Source organism: Prionailurus viverrinus, chromosome C2 (genome assembly GCF_022837055.1).
Source record: "Prionailurus viverrinus isolate Anna chromosome C2, UM_Priviv_1.0, whole genome shotgun sequence".
Taxonomy (NCBI): Eukaryota; Metazoa; Chordata; class Mammalia; order Carnivora; family Felidae; genus Prionailurus; species Prionailurus viverrinus.
This window is the reverse complement of record NC_062569.1, coordinates 75,790,631-75,806,414: the sequence shown is the minus strand read 5'-3', so window position 1 is coordinate 75,806,414 and position 15,784 is coordinate 75,790,631. Positions and strand designations below refer to the sequence as shown.

At 36.0% G+C, this 15,784-nt stretch overlaps 1 protein-coding gene across 3 annotated transcripts in view; it reads right to left on the bottom strand.

Annotated features, from left to right (window-relative positions):
- The window catches only part of YEATS2 (YEATS domain containing 2), a 116,512-nt gene that overhangs the window by 46,559 nt on the left and 54,169 nt on the right, over window positions 1–15,784 (bottom strand). For all 3 annotated transcript variants that reach the window (XM_047874250.1, XM_047874252.1, XM_047874251.1), the window contains exons 9-15: window positions 14,374–14,418; window positions 11,471–11,651; window positions 6,965–7,204; window positions 5,171–5,329; window positions 3,432–3,535; window positions 1,702–1,809; window positions 1,004–1,186 (exon numbers count right to left, since the gene is read on the bottom strand). In XM_047874250.1, the coding sequence (XP_047730206.1) occupies window positions 1,004–1,186; window positions 1,702–1,809; window positions 3,432–3,535; window positions 5,171–5,329; window positions 6,965–7,204; window positions 11,471–11,651; window positions 14,374–14,418 (1,020 nt within the window). The remainder of the gene's footprint in view (window positions 1–1,003; window positions 1,187–1,701; window positions 1,810–3,431; window positions 3,536–5,170; window positions 5,330–6,964; window positions 7,205–11,470; window positions 11,652–14,373; window positions 14,419–15,784) is intronic.

Here is a 15,784-nt window from a genome sequence, read left to right as displayed (position 1 = left end):
TTTTTGTCTCAATTCATGTGTAGCTATCTAAACTAACCAAGATATCTAAAACCATTTTTCTATTTTAAAGTACTCTTCTCAAAGCAATTCATCTATCCCTAGATAGGCTGGCTTTCAAGTTGAAAAGCACTTCATGTAATATTCTGGATAGCTTTACAATGTATCTGCCCCCAAAATGAGATAATTTAACTATGTTCTAAAAGCGTGTTTAGGTTCCAGACAATGGCTCACAAATTTTAATTAGCTCTGCAATGGAAGATTATGGAATCAGCAGACCTAGGTTCAAATCCTGTGTCACTTGTTAGCTATATACTCTTAAGGAAGTTGGTTGACCCCTCAGAGCCACAGCTTCCTTGTTTGTAAAATGGGGTTCAGAGTATCCACCTTACAAGGCTGTTTGAAAATTACAGACAGCGTGTGAGAAGAGGACACACACAGGCACTCATAAGCACAACCAATGCAGGAAAACATGAATCTACATGCAATTTTATAGTTCTCTCGATATATTAATTCCTCACATCTCCAAATTATGAAACAAATAAATTCTCTCGAGGGTCAAGAATCAGGAAAAAAAAAAAAAAAAAAAAAAGAGTCAAGAGTCAGTAAAGAGATCACACAGCCTGAACATCAGAGGTGTAAACTGTAGCACTTGCCTACCAGAAATAAAGAAAACAGTAGACCTTGGTCCCGTGGCCTTTACACTTGAATCAAGTGGGAAGTTGTGTACATGAAGTCTATCACCTTTATTGTCAGATGACAGTGTCCCTTTGCCTCTTCAACTGTTCTGGGGCCCTCTACATGACACACCCCTGCTCTTGTCAAAGATTACTCCAAGAGCAGATGGGTTTAACATTGACTGACTTGCTTCTCCAACATGGCTTCCATCTACAGGTTTTCCTGGAATCAGCAATCCTATCACCTGAATCTTGTCAGCACCTGCCTATTATTTAGGCAAATAATGTTCAATTACATAATGACCTCCCCATCCCTACCCAATTCAAACCTTGGAGGGCTGAATCTTTGGTGACTGGGATGTCCCTTCTCCAGCAGTTAGGACCTGTTTTTGAGGGGACACAGCTATCATGTGACCCCCTTTCACAGTCACATACTGAGGGAGTGGTGACTGGCTGGCAGCTCCTGTTGCAGGCACATGAGAGGCTTCACCAGGTTCCTGTTTGATGATTACCTGGCAACAAACATGACACTGAATAAACATTCCATGAAAAAAGCCACTAATATCTGAATCTATTCAGCTTGTAGGAATGAATGAATGAATGAAGCTCTATAAAAATTGATCCCACCAGAAGAGTAAAACAAAAACAAAAACAAAACAAACAAAAAAATCCCGCTTAAATATAGCCCATAAGAGCTATCAAAAGGACCACAAGTAGGATCTGGATTTGATCCTGTATTTCTGCAACCTAGTCCATTTGTTCTGGATTTTGGTGGCAAATGGCAGAAGAAACAAACACACACAACGTTTGTGCTCTCTGGAGTTACCATCTTGCTGGACTCCAAAGGCTGCCCTGTGGACACTACTGAATAAATGAAAACATGTTGCAGAAGTAAGATCTTAAGAATTAAGGCATACTAAAAAGTAACGTGTAGTAAGGTAGTGTCCGTCAACTCCAATATGCCACAAAAATTACTATGTAACAAAACCATATCAACTCATGGGATAATGCCCTAACAAATACTCACTTTTGTGAAAGCTCCAAGTCCTCCAGTGATAGGCTTGGGACTCTGAACCTTAGGGTGACTCCCAATTGGACAAAGAGGTGGCATAGATGCAAACAAAGAATCCTCCTGCTGTGTATGTAAAAATATACACTGTTCAATTATGATACAATAAGTGATTTCAGATATCCCAGTCACTTATATTTAATATAAATCTGTGACATCCTCTAGCAACATAACCAATACACAAAAGAAAACTAAAAGCTCAAAACTCTTTGGAGTCTTCCAAGCCCCCACACTTGCATTTTAATATTGTCTTAGAAACCAAATGCAAGGAAAGGCTATAACCTGGCAAGAACCTACTCATCTGTGCCCCTCACAGGCTGGAAAGACTCTTATCATACATTTGACTCTTATCTAACATTTGTAGACTCTTATCTACAATGTAGATACAATGTAGACTCTTATCCAACAATGTAGTCTTATCTAACATTTGACTGACTCATTGGTGTACATGTCTAGTCCCCTGCCAGGTCGTAAGCCACTGAAGAAGACTGACACTGTACTTTATTTCTTTTCTATCCCTAGAGTCTAGGCACTAAATAAATAAATGTAACAGGTGGTTAGAGTGTTTTAGTACTTATACCCTTTCAATAGTACTTACACAACTTGACTTATCTTTACTCCAAATAAATACCCAACACAGGCAGAAATTTTTCAATAAGTATTTAAAAGACAACAAAAAGAACCTGAAGAGTTATTAAATGCAAAAACAATGAAGGTCAACATTCAAAATTACTGTCACTTGTCTCTAATTCTCAAATACAAATTGTAAATTTCAGAGGCAATTTGCCATAAATTAGGGACAAGTAACAAAGTTAAGAACACTGCTTAGCTGTGTAATGAAAAGATCAACAAACATTAAAAAACAGACTGGCAGAGAATTACAGCCTTCAAGGCAATTATTACAATTTAGGCATTCATGTAACACAGTGCTCACAGACAGCATTGAACTCGGAAAAATGTCACCTTGGACCAGAAAACTATTCAACAGCATCACCATTAACTGCTTACATATAAGAAATGTTGTGTTAGCACTAGTCACATAGGAGATGATCTCTGAATTCTTAGTTCTTTCTCACACATGAGTTTATACCTCAAAGTCTCTGGGCAGCCATGACCATGATGAGTAAGCTGAATAACTAACCAAACAGTAGGGACTATCTTTGCTAAACAATGAGCAGATACCTAGCACTCTTAGATGAACAAGTCAGAGCATACCTGAAGTTCTAATTTTAAAGGCCTTCTTACTCTGAAGAAGGCGGGGGAGAGGACAAAGAAAAAAATTGTGGAAAGATAAGAATCATTTTCAAGTAACTACATGGCTGACACCTAGAAAAAAATGTATTTACTCCTTATTGGTACAAATATAGGAAGAAAAGACATATACTGCCAGATGAATAAGGAAAAATTTTATGAGGAGAAATGTGTAACAAAACTGACCCCTCCCCCCCCTCAAAATAGCTGCCTCCTCATCATAGTAAGTTTTCAAATAGATACCAACTGTCCAACTGATGGAAGTATTGAGAAAACACTTTCTACACTAGGAAAAGGTCAAGAGTAAGGTAGGGGAGTCTGGAGTAGATGGTCTTCAAGATTCTTACTAGCTTGAAGATTCTACTTAAATTCTTGCTGAGCTTGAACTTACTGTCTTTAGAAACTGGCAAAGTGTAATAATGCAATAAGAGTATTACCTTGACAGTAGATGTTACAAAACTGCTTCCATGAATTTTAGGAATAGGGGAACCTGTTCCTTGGGAGGCCTGAGAAGCAGTAGAGAGCTTGTTTGTAGGACTTCCTGATAAGCAAGGCATATTTAAAAATAAAGCACAAAGTAAAATTTACAAAATGTAACTTTAAAGTATTTTCCATCAACCTTCCCTTTTCCCCCAATATTTTTCATTTTCAAAGGTTGAAAACTCACAACCATGAAATTATTATAGAAAAAACGCTTAGAGATTCCTCCTATGAAGTTAACCACCTCATTAACCTAAAAATAGACAAGAAACTAGTAAGGACATGTAGAAGAATAAATAAGTAAACATTATATACTCTGCTATTTAAATAGAGACACCAGAACATAATGATATTGGTTATTTAACAATGTGCCAAATGTATGCATTCAAGTGAATGCTGGCTCCATAAAAGTAGTTTCACAGGAGGCTAGACCTGTTCCAAAGTGCTGCCAACATTAAACATTTTATATTCCGTCTATACAACTGCCTTTAGGGACTGATAACAGTAAGTCTCATTATCTGTAGCCAACAATAAATCAAGACCAAAATGGTATTTGATCACCTGCTCCATTTACCAAACTTGCCTACAAAGACTTTTGGCTGATTCCTAAAACTAAACACCCTCAAAGATTCCTATTTGGCATCTCTAAATACATTCCAAAAGGCTATTAAGTAATTTCTGAAAGCCTTTTTTTTTTTTTAAGTTTATTTATTTTGAGACACAGAACACGCAGGCACAGGGAGCAGGAGGGAGAGAATCTTAAGCAGGCTCCATGCTCAGTGTGGAGCCCCGCATGGGGCTCAAACTCACGAACTGTGAGATCATGCATGACCTGAGCTGAAATCAAGAGTCCGACACTTAACCAACTAAGCCACCCAGGCACCCCTGAAAGCAGCATTTTTAAAGGAGCTCCACAGTTACAATCATGGTTAAAGGACCTAACTTTTCCAAAAAAAGTACCTGGAAAGACCCAACATACATTCATGTGTTAAATCAATTATGTTTAAAAAAAAAAAAAAAAAAATCAGTCTCATTGTAGTCACTTCTCTTTTCACTATTTCTCTTAAAGCTACAGAAACTTAGAAGCATGTGTTTACATAGTTTAATTGAAGGGACTACATAAAATAATGTTAATGAAAATACTGCAAAAAAACCTGAAAAGCCCTCTGTAGTTATAGATTATGGTGACAAACACAATGAATCCAATTCTTATTCTTCCTATCAGAGGTCCCTTTTTAGAACTGCAGAGTTCAACTTCCTTCCCATACACAAAATTTACCTTATTCACAGAAAAGTAGAGATCACTTTTTTACTTGACTGGTGAAACACATACATGGTCCACAAAGGTATTCTTTTTCTAAAGTTTAATTTGGAAAATAACTACATTGCTTGCAGGCCCAAAAAAGAATTATCTTCCAAATAAAAATAAAACATCTTTTTTTTTTTTTTAAAGAAAATTAATTATGGCCCACTTTTACTCTTTAGAAATTAAAAAGAAAAATTCCTAAAAAATACAACTTTTACAAAAAGTACATCTTCCCTCAAAGAAACCGCACTGGAGTTACTATTCCAGATCCCCTCCTCTTTTTATAAAGATTTCATTACTCCATTACATGACTACTAAGTCCACACTAAGATTTCATCTTTACGAAAGATCAAACCTTTGGGATAACACAAAGACTGATCAAACGCACACCTGTAGTGGGAGTGGTGGCTCCAATAACCTGCCCTGGCTTGTCCAGGATAACATAGGGATTATTAATGACAGAGCTGGCAGTGCCTTGCTTCACATGGACTGGAGTGGAAGTTGGGGTTCGAGGCAGCGGTGATGGACTTGGAGTTGATATGGGGGAACCTTTATTAATAAAAAAGAGAAAAGAGAAACCAAATAAACAAAAGAGATCTACTCAACCCATCTAAGGTGATGAAGATAATGCAAGAGGGGCAGGTCTACCAGGGAAAAGAGAATGGGACTGTGTATTTCAGACAATGAGCAACAGCAGCAGTGTAGCTGAAGCAAGGATTAGTGTATTTCCCTCTCCACATCTTTGCATCAGCAGGGAGCTTTTGAAAAACAGATTCTGAGATGCTAGCCGAGACCCGCTAAATATAAATCTGTACTTTAACAAGATTCTCCCCCATACACCCATCCCAAGGCACATTAAAGTTCAAAAAGCAGAGCTTTATATAACAGCGTGAAACCGCTGAATCCCTAAATAAAACTCTTAACAACTTGGGCAGATTGTTATAATTACGGTTACACTCAAAGACACTAAAATTAGAGGAAATAAGTAAGTGAACAGCCAGACTCACAAACCAGGCAGGAGTCTTGATTTACAATTAATTTCCAATAGGTAAATAGGAAATTCACCCACCCAAAACAAGTCTGCCAATACTATGTCAGAGCTACAATCCGGAGTACCTGTTCCCACAGAATACTCTCAAAGGTTACCCACGTATCGTTAAATATCCTCAATGGTAAAAAAAATTAAAAAAAAAAAAATAAAATAAATAAAAAAATAAAAATAATAATAAAAAATAATAAAAAAAAATAAAAATAAAAAAATAATAAAAAAATAAAAAAATAAAAATAAAAAAATAAAAATAAATAAAAAATAAATAAAAAAATAAAAAATAAAAAAAAAATCCTCAATGGTTTTTGTATCGATCAAATGTGTCATCCATGAATTTCTCTAAACTTCAAACCAATTTCTATGTCAGCCTATTTCACCTCTGAAGCAGCAAGTTCCAAAATGCTTCTAACTTGTAGGTAAAATTATACATCCTTCACCTTTCATGAATTTCAAAAACTTAGATATTTCTGCTTAGTTGTCTGTTTTTAGCACCAAAGACTCCTTTTCTCTCCCTTCATATACAGAAGGCTCCCACTGCCTAGATATTTCTGCAGACTCTCTTTCATGTCTTTTCTGAAGTGGTACAGTCAAAACCATAAAGTATATTCCTACCAGAAGCCTACCTAACATGAGACTGTCATGAGACAATGGACAATTCAACTTTAGTGAAAGTGAAGGCTCAGAACTACCCACTGATAACAGAAATGAGTAATGTTCTGTGTGGTTAGAGAGTATAAAAGACATTTCAATCCCAAACCAATTCCCACCTTTAAAGCTTTAACTCCACACCAAAAGGCCTCTAATTTTTCTTTTTTATTACTAGTCACTCTGGTTTCTATATATAATCCATAACCTTAATCTCTACCTTAGCTGAAACCATACATCCTAGTAAACATTTTACCTGCACCAATTCCTGGAGATGAAACTTGACTGCTTTGAATTTCATTTCTTTCCTTTTAACTATTTCCATATAAGATGACTTCTGTTTTTGCTTTGTGACAACTTGCTAATTAACAGCTCACTTGTTAAATTAAAAAAAACCCTACTTAAAAGAACTTAAAAAAAGAAAGCCATAATACATTCTGTCATTCCAACAATTTTTATACACATCAACTTGACACACATCACCTATATACCTGAAACAATCTTGCAGCTCATGGTGATGGGTTGGAAGGACTTTCCAGGTGACTCAGGATTAGGAATCTGACTTTGTGGCACAATTTTGCAGCTTGACGCTATTGGCTGAAAAGCTGAATTGCCATGAGAACAAAAAGTAACTTTCTGGGATGTTGTCATTTTGGTGGGCGTCCGTTCCAATGAAGACGGCAAAGAATAAAATGTAGTGTGTCTCTCAGCTTCAGTGTTGGCTGGGAATCCTATTTGAAAGGAAACAGGTCAATGACAAGTCAGAAATTGCTTAGAAATCGTAAAACCTTACTATCGTGGGAAAAGAATGAAACAATAAAGATCCCTTATTTCAACAATCATCTTTAAACCATTCACTAGTAAAAAACACAATTGGCATATGTACGAACCCTTTATACATTTTTGGATGAAATGTAAATTATTATGTTTAGAATCATTTTATTAAAATGCTTCTTTCAAAAAATTAGAAAATATTAACTATAAAGCATGTATAATATAAAAAGTACACAAGTGTATTATGTTCTGCCATTTTTTATATGAACTGAAAAACTATAAATTACAAAAAAAGAAAAACTCAAAAGAAAGCATTTGTTGGGGTGCCTGGGTGGCTCAGTCGGTTAAGCGTCCGACTTCGGCTCAGGTCATGATCTCGCGGTCCGTGAGTTCGAGCCCCGCGTCGGGCTCTGTGCTGACAGCTCAGAGCCTGGAGCCTGTTTCAGATTCTGTGTCTCCCTCTCTCTGCCCCTCCCCTGTTCATGCTCTGTCTCTCCCTGTCTCAAAAATAAATTAAAAAACGTTAAAAAAAAAAATTAAAAACAAAAAAAGAAAGCATTTGCTTAATCTAATAATGCCCTATTTTGCTAAATGCCCATGAAGAAGATGCAACTGATATTTAAAGAATAGTTAAAATTTATAAAAGGACTAAATTATTAACATCACATTAAAATATAGGCTGAGAGAGTAAATTGATGCCATTTAGAACCAGTTTTATATAACAGAAGTGATTTAATGATATACTTATATACTTATTAAATGAAAAAATACCGTAGTCAAAATACATTTGCTGATGACGAATCTTATATTACAGTGTTCTATTAACTTCAGGTGTACAATATGGTGATTCAACAACTCTAAACATTACTCAGTGCTCATCACAAGTGTACCCTTAATCCTCATCACCTATTTCACCCATTCCCCTATCCATCTCCCCTCTGGTAACCATCAGTTTGTTCTCTATAATTAAGAGTCTATTGTTTTTGTTGGTCTCCTTTTTTTGTTCATTTGTTCCTAAAACTCCACATATAAGTGAAATCACATGGCATTTGTCTTTCTCGGACTTCCACTTATTTATTTTTTTATTACTAGTCACTCTGGTTTCTATATATAATCCATAAACTTAATCTCTACCTTAGCTGAAACCATACATCCTAGTAAACATTTTACCTGCACCAATTCCTGGAGATGAAACTTGACTGCTTTGAATTTCATTTCTTTCCTTTTAACTATTTCCATATGAGATTCTGACTTCTGTTTTTGCTTTGTGACAACTTTGCTAATTAATAGCTCACTTGTTAAATAAAAAAAAACCCACTTAAAAGAACTTAAATACTCTTTAGAGCCATCCATGTTGCAAATGGCAAGTTTGAGTCTTTTTATGGCTGAGTAATATTCCATTGTACATATATAGCACATCTTTATCCATTCATCAATGAACACCTGGGCTGCTTCCTAATTTGGCTGTTGTAAATAATGCTGCAATAATACTGTGTGTATCTTTTCAAATTCATGCTTTTGTATTCTTTGGGCAAATACCCTGTAGTGGAATTACTGCATCATACATATGGTTATTCTATTTTTTAATTTTTTAAGGAACGTTCATACTGTTCTTTCCACAGTGGCTGCACAAGTCTGCATTCCCCCCAACAGTGCACAAGGGTTCTCTTTTCTCTACATCCTTGCCAACACTTGCTGTTTCTTGCATTGTTGATTTTAGCCATTCTGACCAGTGTGAGGTGATATCTCCTTGTGATTGTGATTTGCACTTCCCTGATGATGGGTGATGTTGAGCATCTTTTCATGTGTCTGTTGGCCAACTGTATGTCTTCTTTGGAGAAATGTCTGTTCATGTCTTCTGCCCATTTTTTTACCTGAATTATTTCTTTTTTTTGAGTTGTATCAGTTCTTCATACATTTTGGATACTAACCCTTTATCTGATAGGTCATTTTCAGATATCTTCTTCCATTCACTAGGTTGTCTTCTGGTTTTGTTGATGGTTTCCTTTGTTGTGCAGAAGCTCTTATACTGATGTAGTCCCAACAGTTTATTTTGTTTTTGTTTCTCTTGCCTCAGGAGACATATCTAGAAAAATGTTGCTACTGCAGGTGTCAGAGAAATTACTGCCTGGGCTCTCTTCTACGATTTTTATGGTTTCAGGTCTCACATTTTAGGCCCTTAGTCCATTTTGAGTTTTTGTGTATAGTGAAAGAAAGTGGTCCTGTTTCATTCTTTTATATGCTGCTGTCCAGTTTTCCCAACACCATTTGTTGAAGAGACTGTCTTTTTCCCAATGCATAGTCTTGCCTCCTTTGTCAAAAACTAATTGACAATATAAGCATGGGTTTATTTCTGGGTTTTCTATTCTGTTCCATTCATCTATGTGTCTGCTGTTGTCCCAGTACCATAGTGTTTTGATTATTACACCTTTGTAACAGATCTTGAAATCTGAGACTGTGACACCACCTGTTTTATTCTTTTTAAAGACTGCTTTGGCTCTTTGGGGGTCTTTTATAGTTCCATACAAATTTGGGGTTTGTTCTAGTTCTATGAAAAATGCTGTTGGTATTTTCATCGGGATTGCATTAAATTGCTTTGGGAAGTCTGGACACATTAACATTATTTATTCTTCCATCCATGAGTATCAAGTATCTTTCCATTTGCTTGTGTCATCTTCAATTTCTTTCATCAATGTTTTACAGTTTTCAGAATATAGATCTTTCACTTCCTTAAGTTTATTCCTAGGTATTTTATTCTTTTAGTATGATTGTAAATGGGACTGTTTCCTTGATTTCTCTTTCTGCTTATTATTATTATTGTTAGTGTATAGAAATGTTAACAGATTTCTGTATATTGATTTTGTACCTTGCAACCTTACTGAATTCATTTATCAGTTCTAGTAGTTTTTTGGTGGAGTCTTTGGGTTTTTTATATATAGTATCATGTCATCTGCAAACAGTGATAGTTTTACTTCTTCCTTACCAATTTGGATGCCTTTGATTTGTTTTTCTTGTCTGATTGCTGTGGCAAGGACTTCTAGTACCATGTTGAATAAAAGTGGTGAGAGTGAACATCCTTTTCTCGTTTCTGACCTTAGGGGAATTGAGTAGGATGTTAGCTGTGGGTTTTTTCATATATGGCCTTTATTATGTTGAGGTATGTTTCCTCTAGACCTACTCTGTTGAAGGTTTCTATCAAGAATGATGTATGTTGTCAAAAGCTTTTTCTGCAACTATTGAAATGATATGGTTTTTATCCTTTCTGTTGTTGATGTGATGTATCATACTGATTGATTTTCAAATACTGAACCACACTTGCACCCCAGGAATGAATCCCATTTGATCACGGTGAATGATTTCTTTAATGAATTGCTGGATGTGATTTGCTAATATCTTGTTGAGGATTTTTGTGTCTACATTCATCAGAGATACTGACTTGCAGTTCTCCTTTTTTTGTAGTGTCTATCTGGTTTCAGTGTGAGGGTAATGTTAGCCTCAGAGAATGAATTTGGAAGCTTTCTTTCCTCCTCTATTTTTTAGAATAGTTTGAGAAGTATAGGTATTAACTCTTCTTTAAATGTTTGGTAGAATTCACCTGTGAAGTTGTCTAGCCCTGGACTTTTGTTCGTTGGGCATTTTTTGATTACTGATTCAATTTCACTGCTGGTAATTGGTCTGTTCAAATTTTCAATTTCTTCCTGATTCAGTTTTGGGAGGTTTTATGTTTCTAGGAATTTATCCATTTCTTCTAGGGTGTCCAATTTGTTGTCATAAATAGTTTTCATAATATTCTCTTATAATCCTTTGTATTTCTGTGGTGTCAGTTGTTACATTGTACTTTAAATAGATACTTAACATTCAGTTTCTTGTTCACACAACTAGACACACAACCAAAAACTCTTCCTGTAACATATCAGAAGAAACCATTATAATCATCAAAAAATGAACATTTAATGTCTTTTAGTAAGTTTTATATTTTATAAAACATGTAGAACTTCATGAAAAAATTTTTTCTGAGAATAAGGATTTGGCTATTTTCACAACTGGACTGTATAGGTAGAGGCAGCATGCCTATTTATGGAAAACTTATTTTCCATACACTCCTCAGTCTCTACAGGAAGCAGTTCAATATCATATTATGCAAATGAGAGAAAGGAATGCCCCAGAGAGTGATTCCTCTGTACAAGGAAAAATTCATTTCCATATAAGGAAAAATATATTACCTTTCTCCACATAAGTATCAGGTACTGGCTCATGTGACTGCTTTATCGGTGAGGAAGCTTTCACTGGGGCTGGAATGGTCAAAGGCAAAGATGGTGGGGCATCAGAGATGTCTGACTCGGAAGACTGAGGATAAATGGAGTCTTCTCCAAGAGAATGTCGGTGGAGCTCAACATCCACTACCTACACAATCAGGCAACAATTGGACTCATGAATCCATCATCAGTGTCACAGAAAGCCCCAAGCTTGTCTAAGAACGTGGTACTCTAAGAGATGTAACAAATGATTTTTAATCATACTTCAAAGGCAATTTCAATCTAAGAACTAAAGGACTTACCCCAGAATGTAATCTAGTTTGGTTTAATAGATAAATAACCCAGTGAAACCAATCACATAATTTGGGACTATTTGCTGTTTCTATGCCTTAGAACACTCTTCCCCCACAAATCCCTGTATGACTGCCTCTTTCTCATCAAGTCTCAATCAAATGTCACCTTCTCAGAGAGGCTTTCCCTAACCAACCTAGCTAAAGCAACTCCCTTGTCCCCCAGCTACTCTCTTCTTTGTATCACTTATTTCCTTTTGTTTACTATATATCTTCTTCCCATTCTCAACACTATCAAGAATATAACTCTTTAAGAACAGCAGCTATCTCTCTATATCCCCGTTACCAAGACCAGTGTCTCCTATATAGTACATGCTCAATAAGTATCTTTATATCTTCTTCCCATTCTCAACACTATCAAGAATATAACTCTTTAAGAACAGCAGCTATCTCTCTGTATCCCCATTACCAGGACCAATGTCTCCTATATAGTACATGCTCAATAAGTATCTTTTGATACAACAGAGCACATTTCCCTAAACAGAATAAGGTTTAATTGGCTAATTCTAACTATAATGGCTACTGCTGATATAGCATGAACACTACCAACAACAAAACAAGTGGAAGGAAGGGCATGGGGAAGAAGAACCAAGTTGGAGGTCTCATTTCCAGACTTTAAAACTTATTATTACAAAACTATAGTAATCAAAACCATGTGGTACTAGCATCGAGAAGACATATAGACCACTGGAATAAAATGCCACCTCATATATATGGCCAAATTATTTTTGACAAAAATGCCAAGACCACTGGGAAAAGGACAGTCTTTTCAACAAATGGTTCTGGGAAAACTGGATATCCACATGCATTAGAATGAAAGAAGACCTTTACCTCACACCATATACAAAAATTAACTCAAAATGGATCAAAGACCCAAACAGAAGACCCAAAACAGTAAAACACTTAGAAGAAAATGTAAGGGCAAAGCTTCCTGACACTGGATTTGGCAATGACTTCTTGGATATGATATAAAAAGCACAGGCAACAAAAGAAAAAAGAGAATCACTGGACTGCATCAAAATTAAAAACTTCTGTGCATCAAAGGACACGATCAACAGAGTGAATAGGTAATAATACACAGAATGATCTGATGAGAAATTAATATCAAGAATACAGAGAACTCCTAAAACTCAAAAACGAAAAACCAAACACCTGATTCAAAAGTAGGCAAAGGATCTGACTAGACATTTCTCCAGAGAACATATACAAGCAGCCAATAAACACATGAAAAGATACTCAACATCAATAATCATTAGGAAAATGCAAATCAAAACCACAATGAAATACCACCTCACACTCATTAGTTTGGCCACTATCAAAATAATAGAAAATAAGTGCTGGAAAACAGGTGGAGAAACTGGAACCATTGTGCACTGTTTGTGGGAATGTAAAATGGTACAGCTGCTATAGAAAGACTGTGGCTGTCCCTCAATAATTAAAAACAGAGCTACCATGGGGCACCTGGCTGGCTTAGTCAGTGGAGTGTACAGCTACTTATCTTGGGACTGTAGGTTCAAGCCCCATGCTAGGTATAGAGATTTCTTTAAAAAATAAAATCTTCCGGGGCGCCTGGGTGGCGCAGTCGGTTAAGCGTCCGACTTCAGCCAGGTCACGATCTCGCGGTCCGTGAGTTCGAGCCCCGCGTCGGGCTCTGGGCAGATGGCTCGGAGCCTGGAGCCTGTTTCCGATTCTGTGTCTCCCTCTCTCTCTGCCCCTCCCCCGTTCATGCTCTGTCTCTCTCTGTCCCAAAAATAAATAAAAAACGTTGAAAAAAAAAAAAAATTAAAAAAAATAAATAAATAAAATCTTCCAAAAAAAAAAAAAAAAAATAGAGCTACCATATGATCTAGCAATTCCACTGTCTTGGGTATGTACCCAAAAGAACTGAAAGCATAGACTCAAACAGATATCTATACACCCATGTTCTTAGCAGGATTATTCAAATAACCAAAAGATGTAAGCAACTCAAGTGTTCATTAACAGATCACTGGATAAACAAAACGTATATACATACAATGGAATATTATTCAGCTTTTTTTAGGAAGAAAATTGTGATGCACGCTACAACACAGATGAACCTTGAGAACATTTCGCTAAGTAAAATGTGCCAATCAAAAAAAAAAAAAAAAAAAAAAGAAGACTGCATAATTCCACTTATATGATGCCTAGAGTAGTCAAAACTTCACAGAGACCCAAAGTAGAAGGGTGTTTGCCAGGGGTTGAAAGGAAAGGGGAATGGTTACTGTAAATGGGTATAGTTTCAGTTTTCCAAGAGGAAAAGAGTTCTGGAGATGCATGATAGCAATACATGCACAAAAATGTGAGTATATTTAATACCTCTTAATTGTACAATTAAACATTGTTAAAATGATACTTTATGTGCATTTTAATCTTTTTTTTTAATTTAAAAAGGGAGAAGAAAAACTCTTTAAAAAATTCAGCACTCATTTTTTTCCAGTTAAAAATGAAGATCAATTTTCATTCTACTTATTCCCAAATAATACTGCAGGAAAAACCTACCGTCTCTGCTCCAAGAGTCTGCAGGCCAGTGTAAGTTCTATCCAGCTATTGAAAGAGAAAAGAAGAGTGTAAAGTTTCACTAAGCTTACTTATAAATCTTAGCATACAATCTCATCTAAAACCCCTTTCACCACAAGTCTTCGTAACATAGGATCTATTTTTTCATAATATATCTATTCATCACTTCGATAAAAACCCTCTGAATTGGAGGGATGAATAAAATTAATAAAAACAACCTCAACCATATAGTTATTATACCTTTAATATAAACTATATACTTCTAAAAACATTCTAAGCACTATCTAAAAAAAATTTTTTTTTTTTTTCAACGTTTATTTATTTTTGGGACAGAGAGAGACAGAGCATGAACGGGGGAGGGGCAGAGAGAGAGGGAGACACAGAATCGGAAACAGGCTCCAGGCTCTGAGCCATCAGCCCAGAGCCCGACGCGGGGCTCGAACTCACGGACCGCGAGATCATGACCTGGCTGAAGTCGGACGCTTAACCGACTGCGCCACCCAGGCGCCCCTCTAAGCACTATCTAAAAATGGAGGAAGTTTTACACAAAATGGTGTTTACTATAGCCATGAACTGGAGACATAAAAGTCCAGCTATAGAGGAATGCTTAAGTAAATCCTGAACCATCAACTGTGAAGTATTATAGCCATTTAGATGGTGTTTACAAAGATGATGTAAAAAATGTAACATAAACAAAATTTACACCTACATACAAAAAGGCTCAGTTCTTATTCCTGTATTTTATTTATACTATCACTTTAAAAAAATAATCTGTACACACACACAAATATTACTTAGCCATAAAAAAGAATGAAATCTTGCCATTTGCATCAGTATGGATGGACCTAGAGGCTATTATGCTAAGTGAAATAAGTCAGGCAGAGAAAGACAAATACTATAGGATTTCACTGATGTGTAGAATCTAAAAACCAAAACAAATGAACAAACAAAAACCAGAAACAGACCTACAAATACAGAGAACAAACTGGTGTTTGCCAGAGAGGACAGGGGTAAGGTGTTGGGCAAAATAAGTGAAGGAGATTAAGAGGTACAATCTTCCAGTTATGCAAGTCACAGGGATGAAAAGTACAGCATGGGGAATGTACTGTAGTACCTTGTAGTACTGTAGTAACTTTGTACAGTGACTACACTTACTGAGTTTCGTATAGAATTGTCAAATCACTATGCTGTATACCTATAACTAATATAACACTGTATGTCAACTGTATTTCAATAAAGATAAAAATCAGAAAAAGTTTTTGCTTAGCATAAACAATTTATTCCTCAACAGCATTTTTGCTTTTTGCAATAAAGCACTCAAACCTCCACCCTCACCAAAAAAAAAAAAAAAAGAAAAAAAAGAGGATTTGTGGAGCTTATCAATATAAACATT